The sequence below is a fragment of the Puntigrus tetrazona genome, chromosome 20, assembly GCF_018831695.1.
Source record: "Puntigrus tetrazona isolate hp1 chromosome 20, ASM1883169v1, whole genome shotgun sequence".
Taxonomy (NCBI): domain Eukaryota; kingdom Metazoa; phylum Chordata; class Actinopteri; order Cypriniformes; family Cyprinidae; genus Puntigrus; species Puntigrus tetrazona.
In genome coordinates this window covers 2830374-2846399 of record NC_056718.1, presented here as the reverse complement: position 1 = coordinate 2846399, position 16026 = coordinate 2830374, and the positions used below count along the sequence as shown (strand labels likewise).

General features: G+C 35.9%; 1 protein-coding gene across 1 annotated transcript in view; it reads left to right on the top strand.

Moving 5' to 3' along the window:
- Window positions 1–16026, top strand: part of rev3l (REV3 like, DNA directed polymerase zeta catalytic subunit) — a 61487-nt gene that overhangs the window by 2226 nt on the left and 43235 nt on the right. Inside the window, 7 exon segments of the mRNA XM_043218727.1 lie at window positions 4164–4353; window positions 9484–9558; window positions 10609–10769; window positions 11400–11514; window positions 11596–11690; window positions 13089–13193; window positions 13293–13377. Coding sequence (XP_043074662.1) covers window positions 4164–4353; window positions 9484–9558; window positions 10609–10769; window positions 11400–11514; window positions 11596–11690; window positions 13089–13193; window positions 13293–13377 — 826 coding nt within the window.

Here is a 16026-nt window from a genome sequence, read left to right as displayed (position 1 = left end):
TAATCTCCATCACCTGCTTTCAGATGGAGCTATACAATATTACATTCTTCATTATTGCATGCGTTTTGTTTTTTTTTTTTTTTTTTTTTTACAGTCTGGCCTTTTTTTTTTTTTTTTATATATATAATTTATTTGTGGTGGGAGGAGCCAACGACAGACACAGTGGGTGTGGTGTCAGGCCTCGGAGGGGCTTTTTATTAACAACAATATACAAAATAAAGGGTCCAGGGAAAGAGTTTCCAAATTAAGCGGGGAACTGGTGTCCTCTGCGTTGCTGCAGGTGGAGTGCAGGTCAGGTAGTGTTCCAGGGGAAGGGTCCAGGTAAGGGTGGAGTCCGTAACGGCAGTTAGAAGGGATAAACAGCCTGGCATCCTGGCCCGTCAGCGGTATACGTCTGCAATCTTTGCACACACATGGAAATGAGACAACGTTTTCCAGGACCTAGTGCTGCATAGACTCACATCACACACAAGAAAAAAACTTGCATAATGAGCTAAGACAACAGTGTCTTAGCCACATGCTAAGTGTGCAGACTAGTGCAGACAGCAAGGGAGTAAAGTGCAAAACGAACTGTGCAAGCTAGCGCAAAAAGAACAAAACACAAGACAACAATAAATACGAAGTGGAATAATAGGAATACTTCCTAGTTCTAGTAAGGCCTCTAGCTGCTGTGTTTTGGACCAGCGGAAGTTTATCAAGCGTTTAGAACAGCCACCCAATAATATTTTTGGATATATTTTTGCTAGAAACATGGTTTTCAAAGGAAAGATTGCCATCAAACAGCACACCTAGCCTCCTAACTGATGAAGAATTAACGGAGCAGCCATTAAGTGTTCTAGAGTTATATGTGGGGACCAGTTATTAGCATCTTTGGACCAGTTATTAGCATCTTTTGTTTTTTTTTTCTGACTTAGCGTTCAAGAAGTTACTCATCCAGTTTTTATATCGACTATGCATTCTGTTAGTTTCTCAATTTGGTGTGTATCACCGGGCCAGAAGAAATATAGAGCTGAGTATCATTACCATAGCAGTAGAAGCTAATACTATGTTTCCTGATTAATATTTCCCAAAGGTAACTTGTAAAGTGTGAAAAGTAAAAATTGTCACTGCAAAAATTTATTTATATTTGTTTGCAAAATTATGTGCATAAAACAAGTGTAAAATGTAAATATGTATTTAACATGAATTACGAAACTATTTTACATTATATAAATATTAATAATTATAAACAAAACTTGGTTTACAGTGAATTCATAACAGGGGCGTTGTTAGGCACAATGTGAAGCCTAGCCTATATGCATAGTAAGGTTTCACCAAATAAAACGGCAGATAAAGATATTATATTAATAAGAACAATATTCTTCTGCCAATATAGTAGTTCCCAGAAACAGTTGTGGGTGCAACTAGGCAACTACTTTCAGTATTGTGTCTAAAATGTAAGTAATTTAATTGACAATTCTAGTTTTATTAAAGTTGCCATAAGTGTGATGTCAAAACAGAACAACTCTGAAATGGCAGATTGACTGGCCAATCATGTGGAAAAAAACGGTTAATTCTAGTCCATGGCTGGGCAATCATTGCATCTCTAGTATTGTCAGTTAAGTTGTATAATATAGTCTAATTAGACCTGTGTTTGAGTAATGGCTGTCCAGTTCTGGTCTGGGTAGACATTTCAGTATAAGAATATACTAGCTATAATGTTCAGAGAAGCCAAGATTTCAGTTTGACTTCCTAAATCTCTAAACATATTATGGTAGTTTTATTTATCAAGGTAATGCCTAATTTATTACTAACAATGATATCGATCACAAAGTGAAGAAGTTGCTCCTTGGTAGATTCTCAGGGCATTCAATACAATGCCCAAATGGCTTCACATCATCTCTGCACTGAAAGTAATTGCAAGGTATGAAAAGCAAGTGAAAAACACAAGTGCAAGTTACAAAAGACTATTTAATTTAGTACTTCTATAATCTTTTTAGAACAGTGCTGTGGCTGGTCTGGTTGCCTAGCAACTATCATTGCACATAGGTTGCTGGGATGTATTTGAGGAAGCTTGTTCTACCCTGTGGATTTTGCTCTTTGTGTTCATCTATTTATGGTTCTTGAATATGTCTGTAAAGCAGTCTCTTGACTAAAATACTTGTACATATGTATGTGTGTGTTTTTTTTTTTTTTTTTTTATTTTTATTTTTTTAAAAACTCGACCAGAGAGAGAACCGATGAAATTAGACCAGTCTGACTCGATCTTACAGCATTTATTTTCAAACCCGACTGGACCCGAAAGTACGCCGTTGCACAACCTGCAATACAGCAGTCAGGGAAAATCCTGGTGTCTGCTCATGGATTTGGCCACTTTTCAATTTTTTTGTTACATTTATTCATTAATGTTAAAGCCCTTTCCCTTATGAAACTCTGTGGCATGGCAGTTTGTGGGGTGGTCCAACTGCAGTGAGACTTTGCCCTCCCTCTTCTTGGCCTCCGATCAGGAGAAACGTATTCCAGCTGAGTTGGTGACTTTGTCGTGACCCTCTGATTTCGCCTGTTGAGGTGAAGTCGGCGCAAGCGTGGGCTTTGGCTGCTGAATTAGTGTTGGCTTAGGGTGGCTGGCAGCAGCAGATGCAGCAGAGTGCTTGGACAGGAAGTGTTACATGGCTTGAGACCCTTTCTGTGCCTCTGTGAAACACAAAGCCCTCAACAGAAGGACAAACAGCCCGTTTGGAGAGATTGGTGTGTCAAGAAAGAGGATCTTGTCAGCATTCTTGATCACTGTGAAATGAAGCCATAAGTGGATCTTTAGCACCAAAAGGCCCGCCATTGAGTGACCGATCACTTGGCCTGTTACCTTTGGTAGCCCTTAAAGCTAGGTCAGTCAAATTTCTCAGCTCCCTGAGCGGCTTGAAAGAACTGGAGAGCGGCAATTGAGTCAAGTGCAGAGGCTACCTGTCCCGCTGATGAATAGGCTTGTCCAGCAAAGGCTGAGGTCGTTTTGTACTCCTTGGCTTTTCAGCCAATCGCAGTGGGCGGGCAGAGGTGCACTGATTTGTCCAACAGCGGTAGCTTCTCGTAGCCTTTAGAGTTGAAAGAAGAGATAGAAGCTGTATAGGGCAAGCCTAGCCTCGGCTTTCTGCAGCTCATCGTCACTTCCTCCAAAAAAAAAAACAAGGTCACTCAGATGGAGGGATTTTGATCCATGTTGAGGAAGAGAATGGAAGGAAATTTGCTCTTAAGGGGGAAAAAAAGCAAGACATTCCTCTGCAGAGGCGTTTTCATATTAGTAGCATTGTCAGGCATACAAGTGCCTTCTTTATTTTTCAGGCTTTGTCGTACAGATATTATCAAATTAACTGCCAGGCTTGCACTCTTGGTTCTTCTTGGTGATATAAAGCACCTTTTCTGGTACTACAGATAACCCCTTTAAAAGGTTCTTCAAAGAACCACTGATGAATACGTTTTTTTAGGGCCTTATTTCATCTGACTTCATTTTTGTCTCTTCTGACTATTTCTCTTTTCTACACTCATTATCCACTAATATGCCCTTTTTTATCCCATATTAATGTATTTAAAGAGCTTTCTCTTGTATGTATATAATCTGATTTCAGATTTTTTTTTACATTTTTGAGCTTCTCTTCTGTTGTTAAGAGAATATATTATTACTCCTGACATCACAGAATAGTTTGTATCAATATTTGTTTACCATGAAAGATAAAGACTTTGCCATAAGATAATTTGCAGTGTCACAGATCAGTATCAGTGTTGTATTTTGTTTATTTTTGTGACGGTGTGTAGGTTTAACTATTGCAATATTTGACTACTCATGCACATTAATTAAAAAATGTTGTCTTTTTACTGCTTAAACAGACATGTTTTATTTAAGCCTAACTTGCCAGAATTGCTACTTTCAGTCTTGCAGTGTAATTGCAATGTTACTTGATCTATTATATGTGGTGTTTCTTCCAATTTAAATGCAATAGGCACAAATGTGAAACATTTGTAATTTGTGGATATGTATCATACCTGTTGTAGCGGAGAGTGTTTTGCTGTTAAACCAAACTGCATAAGTACAGCCCTCTTATCTGAAAGTGCAAAATATTTATCAAGCACCTTTTTATTTAAAAAATGTTTCTCACTTGTTTAACGATGATTGTGTTTCACTTTGTTTCTAGGCCAGAAGACATGTCTTCATCTGCATGGTATGTTTCCATACATCTATGTGCCGTATGATGGGTTTGGAAAGGATGCAGATCGTTACCTGCGGCAGGTGGCCTACAGTATTGACAGAGCCCTGAATGTCAGCATGGGAAACCCCTCGTCTAATGTGCAGCACATCTTTAAAGTGGTTCTGGTGTCTGGCATGTATGTGTAAAAGACACACAAGTGCACACGTTTTCTTGGACCACCCACCAATTTTGTCTAATTAAAGATTTTTATTACATAATAGATATTTATGTCTGCACATGCCTAACTGCTTAAATCAACACCCATTTCATTACTGCCTCTTAGACCCACCCACTAGGGCTTTAATGTGTTCAATCAGAAGAAATACTGGACAGGATACCTGAGCTAAAAACATTACCTTTTAAATCTTATGTTACAACAGTTGCCTGTTTATTTTCAGCCATATTAATGTTTCAGAGCATTGTTTGTTCAGTTTATTTCACAGTGAATTCTTTGGTAAACCAGTTGAAATTTGGTTTGTTTTTCAGGCTTTTTTTTTTTTTTTTTTTTTTTTTTTTTTTTTTTTTAAAAGTAATGTTGCGACGTGTAAGCAAATAGTGACTAAATAATGAGCTTCACACTGTTCCTCTAACTAGTATATTTTATATAAATTTCTTGTTTTCTGCATCATAATTTAAATCAAATTTCCTCTCTCTCTCTCTCTCTCTCTCTCTCTCTCTCAAATTTCTCTCTCTCGCTCTCTATTTTAAATCCAAGTTGTACAAAACTTCCTCTATAGTTGATGCTCTTTACACTGCTCAGTGCAACTTAATAATATTGAAGTCAGCGTAAAATGAACTATATTTTGTTAGCTCACATAGCTATTTTTTCTTGTGAACAATTCATCCGTGGAAGTCAATCCATCATTTCTTTTTTGCCTTTGCAATTTTTAATCCAGATCTGAAAACGCTCCCCTCAACAGGCCTTCTCTGGGCAGGAGCCTAACATCCTTAACTACACCTGTCCAACTATCAGTGTTCATTTCAGAATGAAACACCTACTTTACTATAAATAAGTGACGCCCTCCGTTTCCCTCTTCAATATTCTGTTTCTCTCTGAAGTATGTCACAAAGAAGTAAAATCGATTGCAAACGTCTGGTTCACACTGGCTTTAAAGGGGTCATATGATGCTATTTTAAAGATCATTATTTAGTGTATTTGGTGTACATTATTGTAGTTCCTCTATGCCTAGCCTTTCTCAAACAAGTTGTTTTCTGTAACGGAGCCCCTTCTTCTGACAAGCACAATCTGCTTTTGCCAGTTGATGCAGTGCGTTGTGATTGGCCCCTACAATTATCATAAGCTTGAGCTTTCAAACCTAGCAATCATGCTCCTGTGGGGCCCACTGTGGGCCCCAATACTAGCGTGAAATGCAGGGCACGTGTGGGCAGGCCAATTGTGGGCCCATAACATGCCCACAGGTATGTCCATAGTGTGGGTGCTGTGGGCTGGCTGTGGGTAGGTTTGGGTATACTGTGGGTACAGTGGAGCAGCTTCGGTACACTGTGGGCTGGCTGTGGTTAGGTATGGGTATACTGTCGGTACAGTGGAGCAGGTTTGGGTATGCGGCGGGTAGGTTTGGGTATGCTATGGGCTGGCTGTGGGTACAGTGGAGCAGGTTTGGGTACAAAAACTGCATTTATTATTGCACATGCAGACTAACAGCACATACTGTATTTAAAGTATAAGTAATAAATTTGATAAATTTCATGAATTTCAAATGCTTTTATTTATTAATGGCCATGTGAAGAAAATGGATACTTTTAAATAAAGCAGCATTTTGTTTAAAATAGCATTTTTGTGCAACAATGTAAAAGATTTTACTGCCACTTTTTATCAATGTAATGCACCCTTGCTAAAGAGAAGGTCCATCTTGCAAAAAATTCTGACCCCAAACTACCGACCATAAGAATTTACTGTATAGTTTTATAAAACAGAACATTAACTAATAACTACATCAGAACATAGATATTTCTAGACAAATCAATCTCCCAAGAGGCACCAGTATAGCTCCGCTGATCTTCTGCTCCTTCCACCATCCAAGTCTGGCTACCTTTTGTTCCCGCTTCTACATGAAGAAAATTGCTATTAAAATGTAAATATTAATAAAAACTGTAAACAAAACTGGATTTAACCTTTGCTCTTAGCTTATGCTTGTGTTATCCTGATTATTTTTTAGCTAGAACTTTTTTGTTAATAGTAAATGTATAGTGGAGATGCAGAGAGAATAATAACATTAAATTATTTCTCGTAAAAAAGTGCACACTAAAAAATTACTAATGACTAGGTGCATGAACATGCATTTAAAATACATTTAAATGTACTTGCATGACAAAAGATGCAGCAACCTGTTCCTCGTGGGAACCTTTGGGGTTTAGTGTGGGAAAGCCCACACCCACACAGGCCCTGTATTGGTTAGCTCATCTGGGGCCCGCATGTGGGTTTGTCCTGCCTGCACTGTCCTACAGAAAGCCTGAAGTGGGCCCGCACGGCCCACAAAAACACAGACGTGTTTGCTGGGAAGTCCGCTTTTAAGCCTGAAAGAGTAACAGAATCACATGACGGATACAGTGGTGATGCTAGTATATTATGTAAGATTAAGAAATCTGACTCCACTGTGATGGAACCCTTTTACCCACGTACACAAACAAACACAAAACTCTGCATTTAAACAGTGAATGGCAAATACTTAAACTAATAACAAAACATACTTCAGAAGCACCAGATTGTCAGAGCAAAGTCGGACTAGACTCATTTTGTTTTTTCGAAATAGCCTTTGTGCACAACCTGAGGAGGTTGGCTGTGCACAAAGGCTATTCACAAAACTGTCGACCATAAAATGAGTTGTGCTGTTTTGTTTTGTTGTAATAATTTTAATTATTCCTAACTGCATTTACTTTCGGAATGCCAAATAAGGGGCTTTTGCTTTTGCACAAAAACACACAGCCTTTCCCTGACATGACTGCATCAACACTGCTGTGTTACTGAAACCACGCCTCCTTTTGTGTGAACATTTGGGTAGCTTTATGCAAAAATTTCTACATTGTGATGTAAACCTTCTCTGTTAGAGTAAATCCTTAAAGAGACTTAAAACTCTGTGCATGTATAAGATCTGTAAAGTTACAAACAGCTACATAACACACTAAAGAAAAGGGGAAAAAAGAAAGTGCATTATATTAATATAGAGTATATATCGAAATATGCAGTTTTGAATATAGCATTTTAAGTTATTTGCACCTGTAGTGTTACCATTATATCAAATGGTTTCAAAACAGTTCTACATTTAAAATTGAATTCACTTTGTAGTGTAACACATTTTCAATGGTCTGTTATTCAGAGATGAATGTGTCAGGTATCTTATCTATCAGGACCTGTGGCAGCAGTATACTGCTTTGAGACAGATCATGCATGTGGCTTATTCATTATGTCCACTTTACTGAAATAATGCTATGTTAAGCAGTGATTACATCTTGTGATCATAATGATATTATACAGAAAGTATACTACATTATATATGCTTGGCTGGAAGAGATGGCTCTTTAACTTAGATTTAGTCAGTATGTCTGACCCAAATATATTTTAGGAAGGCTATTCTGAGTTCATTAATTTTAATTGTATGTATTTATAGTCATATTTTACACATCCAGGGATCATGTCAATACTGAAAACAGTTTGCATATGAGTTCTCTTCTAATGATTTGGATATCTGAATCAGGAGTGTTAAATAAGAGAGACTCTGAATATGCAGAACCTTTTTACGTAAGGATTATAAATGAGAAACCATTGCTCTATAGGATCAGCTTTAATGCAAAGTTAAATCTGGTTTTGTATCGTTTAGTTTAAAAGTTTAAAGTAAAAAAAAAAAAAAAAAAAAATTCGTTTCTTGGATCATCTTTGTTTTTACATTGAAGTAAATTCAATTGATTCGACTTGATTTGGAAAGCTAAAGCCTGTTACCTGTTTAATGCTTTGTCTAAGTTCTAACAACTGAAAAGTCATATTGAAAAGTCATAAAGACTACAACCCCCTCCCCACACCCATTAGCCACCATTATTCTTGAATGGAAGAATTTTGGAGCATCTAGTTAGAACTCAAAAGTCATTTCTTTAAAATGAAGCAGCCATTGCTTGTCTGTGTAGACAAGTTAGGGCAGTGTTGTGAGAATTGGAAATTTAAATTTAGAGTGAATTGTCATTAGATAAAAGCCTTTAAACTTCCAAATTTATAACCGTGAACTTTAGTTATGAGTTCCAAGATTATTTTATTTTATTTTTTTGTTTTTGTTTTGATCAGAGCTAGTATGTAGTTATGTTACCAAGCGCGCAAAACACATCTGACAAAGGCAATTAAAGGTTTTATATTAAAGGAAACCACTTTCCTATAAAGAAAAAAATGGCTATAAAGAACAACAATTCTTTATGGGCATTTTATATTGAGCTAAGATTTGATCTGTGCATTTTTAACTTTCATCCTGGAGGAGCTGGAATATCTGAGAAACCTATTAGGTTTAAGGTACTGCCCCATGCTACAAGCAGTGAGAAGGAACCTAACAAAACAAACTTGAGACAAATCAGTCAAGAATGAAAAGAAGAGCAATTGAAACCATTCACCTTTTTTTATTCTCATTTTTCTCATTGGTTAGGTTATCTAAATGAATAGTATTTAAAAAAAGCTATGATATTTGTACTTGTACTTGTAAAGTACAGTTGACATGTCTCTCAAATCATCATTAAATCAAAATAAACATAAAAATAACATTTGCCTCACTGGTACAATGATGTCTCTTCTCTGATGTGTTGCTTCTAGTAGTCTGTCACTGATTGCAGCAATAGCAAACGACAACAATCCAGTCAGTTCCTGATGGACATATAATCAAATACCATTTGGATATGTCACAATAGTAAAGAAGAGACTTTCAACTTCCATGTCATGCTGACTTTAATGTGATTTTGTCAGTTTAAATGGTTTTCGTTTTCATATATTTCAACTATTTGGCTATTATACAAGTAATGTTTTACAAAATTAATCATTTGCAATAACACTGGGGACACAGATTGTATACAATAATTTTTCTTTTTCTTCAGCCACTATAGCACATAGTAGTATAGAACAAGCGTACAAGAAATCACACTATCCACAGTTAGTTAAACCATGTTATTTGGTGCCACATTAAATGAACTTGTCTGTGCTACCCCTAGTGCAAAGACACAAATTTGATCTCTCCTTAAAACATTTGGACATAGATCTGACCCTCTTATCTCTTCTTAGGCCTTTCTATGGATACCATATGAAGGAAAAAACCTTTATGAAGATTTACCTATACAACCCACAGATGGTCAAAAGGTGAGTCCTAGCAATCTGGTAATTGTTTCTTTTTTTTATGAATAAATGTGTCTGTAACTGCATACATACTGTGAGAGTGTGTGCAGGGATGTTAAAGTATTGGTACTTCATGGACAGTGTGCCGAGATGTAGCACCGGTGCCCCGGGTGTCCTGAGTTCCAGTTCCAGCTCACAGACCCTTCCTGATCCTTTTCTCTCACTCCCACTTCACTTTCTGTCAACTTACTATCCTATTCAAAATAAAGGCATAAAAACTCCAAAACAACAAGTGCTTTACTTCTGGCTCATGTTTTTATAATTCTAAGGATAACAATTTGGTTACAAAAACAAATTTTAGTGCACCATTTATTCTATTCTCACCAAAGCTATCGTAGGTGCATATGGTTTTCTTTTTTCAGACAAACACAATTTTTTTTTAAATGTATCCTGGATCTTCCAAGATTGGTAATGTTCATGGATAGCGACCATTATTTTTAAGCTTTGTAAATTGGATATATCTGCAAGTAATGCGATATGAAACTAATATGATATGATATGCCTTTGGGGGGGTCATCACACATCCTCTGAAGCAGATCGATAGGTTTTAAAATGACAACATATATAACCGAATCATGTTATTTTCCGACTTCTTGGCTGATGTATGTATGACTTGATGTATGACGCAACTTAAGTTGTACGTCATATATCGACCCAGAAATCTGTCAAGAAGTCGGACCTCAGTTCTCAGCCAACGAGTTATTTATGTTACAATTTTAAAACTACGAGGGCTTTTTAACTTTTTTTTTGATGTGTATAGGTTAGTTTTTCCTTCACAGTGCTTGCAGATATATCCAACTGTGTTCATCTGAAAGAGAAAAGTCATATACACCTAGGATGGCCTTGGGGTGAGAAAATAAGGGGTCATTTAAACTTTTGGGTGAATTATTTCTTTAAGGACAGCACATTGTTGCAACTAAGAAAAGTCTGTGTGTGGTGGCTTGAAGAGTACTACATCAGGATGTGATAGGTGTTGCTGATTGTATGTGTGTGTTCTTTTTTTTTTTTTTGTAGGGTGAGTGAACTCCTGCAGGGTGGAGCTGTAATGAATAAGAGTTTTCAGCCCCATGAAGCTCACATTCCATTCCTGCTGCAGCTCTTTATCGATTACAACCTCTACGGCATGAACATGATCAGTCTTGCTGCTGTTAAGTTTCGAATAAACCATGCAACAGGTAACACATATGCACACAAGAAGTAGTCTTAAATAGGGATGGGTGATATAACCAAAATCTTACTTTGCAATACAAGTAATTTTTCATAATAACGACCCATGCTAGCAACTTGAGTCACAATGAGCAAAGTTTTCATAAATTAGTTAAGACCTCCAAAATGCTGTATTATTGGTATTATATTATTGTTGATTTTTTGGAATTGGACAAAAAATTTCTACGCGACATTGAATTTGAAAATTTCTAGTAATTCCACAGACCAAATTTGTCACACCATCATGTCGTAACCCATCACGATACATCTTTTCTTCCAGTTCTTTTCTTAATTTTAAGACTGCAAGGCTTAAACAAATGCAAATTATAAACATATGTTTTTGCACAACATTACAAAGTCACAGAAGTTAAACTTCAGTTTTTGCTGTAGTTCTATAGCATCACTCTTGAAGAGTAATTAGGTGGTGCATTTGGCTAGTGGCTGGTAAAGTGGATTTACCTATTGTATAGTTAATGAAAGGTACATGCATTTTAATGCTTGAAGCATAACAGTAGACTGGGAAATTTTTAAAACAACAGGGTCTGTAAATATGTACAGAAGTGCCAAATTGAAAAGTGTACTGGTTTCTGTTTTTGCAGTAGGAGAGCATTTGTCAAATAGGGGGGGTAGTAGCTTCAGCCCAAAAACTCAGTCTAAACTCAGTGAAGGCAGACTGAGAGACGCAGTGCGCTGGGAGTATGACAACATACCGAGGTGAGTCTGTGTTTTTACTGCTCTTCAATACACACCAGCATTGTTTGGCATTTTTATTTCATTTGTGGTATGTTTTTGCAGTTCTCTTATTTTAGAGGAGGTGGAACGGATGAGTGTGTGTGAGCTGGAGGTTGATGCCGTGGCTGCTGATGTTCTCAACCGCCTAGAGATTGAGAGTAAGGATTGGTTGATTTTGTTTTTTTGTGTGTGTGTGTATGAGCAAACCCTGTCTACATTGGGTAATAACAACCATGATTGCACAATGAAGGCATTTAAAATATGGCCATACAAAATACATGGCCATACAGCCAACATACAAGTAATATGTGTGCTAATAAGCGACTAGTTAATAGTGAGAATCTCTCTATAGCGAGTGACACTTGTATACGCTAATAAAGTGGTTTATAATTTATGTGTTGCATTCTCTAAATTTGTTAATATATTAATAGGCTTATACACACAAGGTGAAAATATTTGGTACTTTTGGTAAATATAATAAAACCCTGTGAAAATAAACCTGCATTATTAAACCTTTTAATCTTTAAAAACCCCTCACAAACCTAACTTTTCATTGCACTAAAACAACTGAAAATTGTGGAAATAATGTTTTTTTTCTCAAATACACAGTATACACAATTATTGGTACCCGTAGATATTTTTGACTAAAATATCTCTGAAGTATATTCTCATTCATATTTACAAAAATATTTACAGCTGCCTTTGATCATATTTACTATGGTACCAACAATTCTGACTGTGTATATAAACAGTTGGTTTTTCATTGTCACTATAACACTTTAACATTATTATTATTTAATCATAGAAAAGGAATTGTTAATTGGTTATATATACAGTTTAAGGAATTTTAAGGAATAATTATTAATAATGTAGTTAATGAAAAGGTGGTAAAAATTTAAAAGTAGAGGTCCGTTTAAAGTAGTGGTTGACCAATTTTCAAATATTAGCATCAGCAGATACATTTATTTTTATTTTTTTGCCCAATATGTTTGAGGTTGGACTTTCATTTTGACGTTGTTGAGAAAGGAAGCACCTGAGCACCCAGTGCTCACATTCTTTCTCTTGTTTGCCGCCATCATTCAGTTCTGTCTAATACTGATAGAAGTATATCTAATAATCAGGTAGAACACTTAAAGTAATTAAAATGTTTACAGAAAAATTATAATGATTGCTTCAATATTATTAGAAATAGAAAAAAAACATTTGAATATTTTCTCGTTTGGTGTCAGCATTCAGCAAATATGCATTTAAATAATTTAAACAAATACATTTATATCAACCTATTATCTGCTACAGGGCACCCTGTTTTCAAAGATATGTTGTGTGTATATATAAATTGTAACCCTAAAGGGTTACTGTACAAGGCAAAGCACATTGAATAGTATTTATTTATTTATTTTTGACTAGTTGACTACTCGGTTACACAATTTGTCATGTTTTCCTTGATAGAAAAGCAATATGGTAAGCATTTTGTTTTGAACTTTGTTGGAATCAACTGCGCGCACACAAGTCTCTTTGAAATAGTTGTCGTAAATTTTTTTTTTTCCATTTTCCAGATCAGATTGGGAGAAACCCTGGTCTTCAGGCCATCTGGGATGATGAGAAACAGCGACGACAGGAGAGAGGTCAAAGTTCTCATATAGACATGCCTGAATCACAAGGTGAGAAAAGATTTTGTATGGAAACATTTTTTTCTTTTTGCAGCAGCAGCACCACTATTTAACATTATTTACCATGTTGCACAATGGCTATTGTTTCAGATCGAGGCTTTCTAGAATTTGCAGAGAGTGAAAAAATCTTCATGAAGAGATTCAAAGAAATTCTCAAGGAAAATGAATTTGACATGTGAGTGAAGTTTTCTAAAAGTTTTAATACATTTTTAGTTTTTTTTTGGCTCCCGGTTGGAGGCAAAATAAACAAATGCATGCTTTCTTTCTAATACCATAGGAATTGAAGGATAAAATATTTAGATGCAATGTTTTTTCAATATTTACTTGTATGTTTAAAAATATGTAAAATTAATCTTATAAAATTATTTATGCATTTGAAATTATGGCAATTCGTCTTCAGTCAAACTTTTTGTAAATGCATCTAATGCAACTTCAGATGCAGCTTCTGTGTTTCCTGCAGTGGAAAGATAGTTTAATACTAATTTCATTTGAAAGGTAACAACTCTACAGTTTCTTTATTATGCTGAATTAATTGAACCAAAGTACAAATTTAATGTGAAAGATTACCCCTTTAATAAGGTATGGGGGAAAAGTAACATAAAAAAATAGTGGGAAATGACATCTGTTTTGTAACATACAATTATTTCTTCCTCCTTCCAGTCACAGAGCACTTCATTTTGAGAGGTGTTTAAATTAAAGAAAATCTGTAACTTAGTCCATGTTGGGGGAATTGTAATGTTTAATTTCTTTTATTATGTAAATACGTTTTCCATTGAAATTTGCATAGAATTTACTTTGCATATGCTGTCGATTTATAGGTCTTAGAAAGAAAATCGGAATCAGCAAAAATCTGTATCAGCAGGTCGCACTTCCAAAAACTGAAAATCGGAAAAGAAAATTGCAATCAGTGCAACTAATTCCCCATGGTCCTGACATCTATATGGAAACCATGTCTGTGCAAAAAACTGAAAAAGCAGGTACAGCCATTTGTAACTTAAATGTGCAGAACTTCCGGTGCCATGTTGCTCTGAATGTTATGCTACTTGATAACGCAAAACTGGTATTTATCATTATTTTAGTATATTATCATAAGCATAGATACACTACTGCAAATAATCAAGTATCATTTACCATGCTTTACTCTAGTTATTTACCTATAAAAACTAATGAATCAGAAAATAGCTTAATTCTGCTTGCAAAAAGAGGAGAATAGAATCAGTAAAGGTAAGGTTTTAAATTAAGTTAGTTCACTTTATAGAAATTTCCAAAGCTGCTTAAATTATATGTTTTGCATAAGCAATACAATGTCAACAATAATACAACATGTAGTACATCAGTTGTGGTTCTATCAAAAAGAAAGTTTCTATTGGTTGGGGACACTTAACTTCTAGTGATTTAACGTCGAATTGACTACAGAGACCGTCTCTGCATTTAATAAGAAATTGGTCACTCTCGTCATTATACATCCCTTGTACTCTTCTACATTATACTGTACAGTGCTTTGATGCAACCTGTGTTGTTAAAAGCGCTATATAAATAAAAATGATTGATTGATTGATATTTCTACAGTTGCTGCATTAAAGGAGATATATATGCCCCAAAGTTCCTGGTGTCCCCAGAATGTATCTGTGAAGTTTCAGCTCAAAATGCCCCACAAATCATTAATTATATTATTTTGAAAATGAGTATTTTAAATGTAAGAGGGAAAAGGCTGAATTTCGTGCCTGTGTTTTTAAATGCAAATGAGCTGCTACTCCTCTCTACCTTTTCCAGAATAGATCTGCGTCATTACAGCTTGTACCTGCTAAAAACATCTGTTGTAATTCTGATTGCCATGTTAATTGCAGAAATCATGCATTTTAAACCATATTAGTTAAAACATCTGATAGGTTTTGGTTTTCTGAGTGTACACCTTTTAAAGTCACGGACAGAAAATGGCTGTTAAAGGCATGTGAGTACCGAACTAAGTACTTCACACACAAGGTACAAAAACAGTCAGGTTAATTATGTCTGTTAAGGTAAACAGCCGGTTAATAAATTTCATGTTTATATCGGATCTGTGTGGCAGCAGCAAAATAATTTACAGTAAATAACTCCAAAAATCTATTGCTTTCTTGTCTCCTCTGAGGCTCTTGGCATGTTTTGCTGAAATTTTACCATGACATTTGAACTGGTACACCGTTGTTGCTTGTGAAATCAAAATTGCAATACCCTTGGGATTTCCAGATTAAGGGGTGGTAATATGATGAGATCCCTTTGGAACGTCACCAGGGGAGCAAGATCAGATGCGCTCGTTTATTGCAGAAAAAGGCTTACTAAAACAGTTACTGAGTTAATCTTTTTAACTTTTTCTTGGTTGGTAGTTGCACCGGATACCTGATTTTAGCATTTAAAAAATAGAAAATGTAGATTTTCATGATGTCATCTTTAAGCATTAATTAAATATTGTTATTGTCAGTCCTGGAATAAGGACAGACAATATTTGTTGTCAAATGTTGAATTCACAGCAAACTGCAAGGGTGCAGTTAAACAGCGGGACGAGTAGAGGCATAAGCACAGTACCCATTCCACAGTACCCATTCCTGCGTAATAATCAAGGAAGTTTGCTTCTGTGAGATGGCAGGCACAGTGATATCATGCAGCGCCTGTAAAAAAAAAAAAAGTCCCCAGGCTTATGAAATTAACAGTTTAAAAAATTTAAGTTATCAAAGTTATGAAATTGATGCACTCGTTGCGCACATTTAGCCATGCCAAATCATGCACACAGCACTGCCTATGCTTGCTTTTATGTATCTTTGTACAGCACCTCCAACCTACAACATGT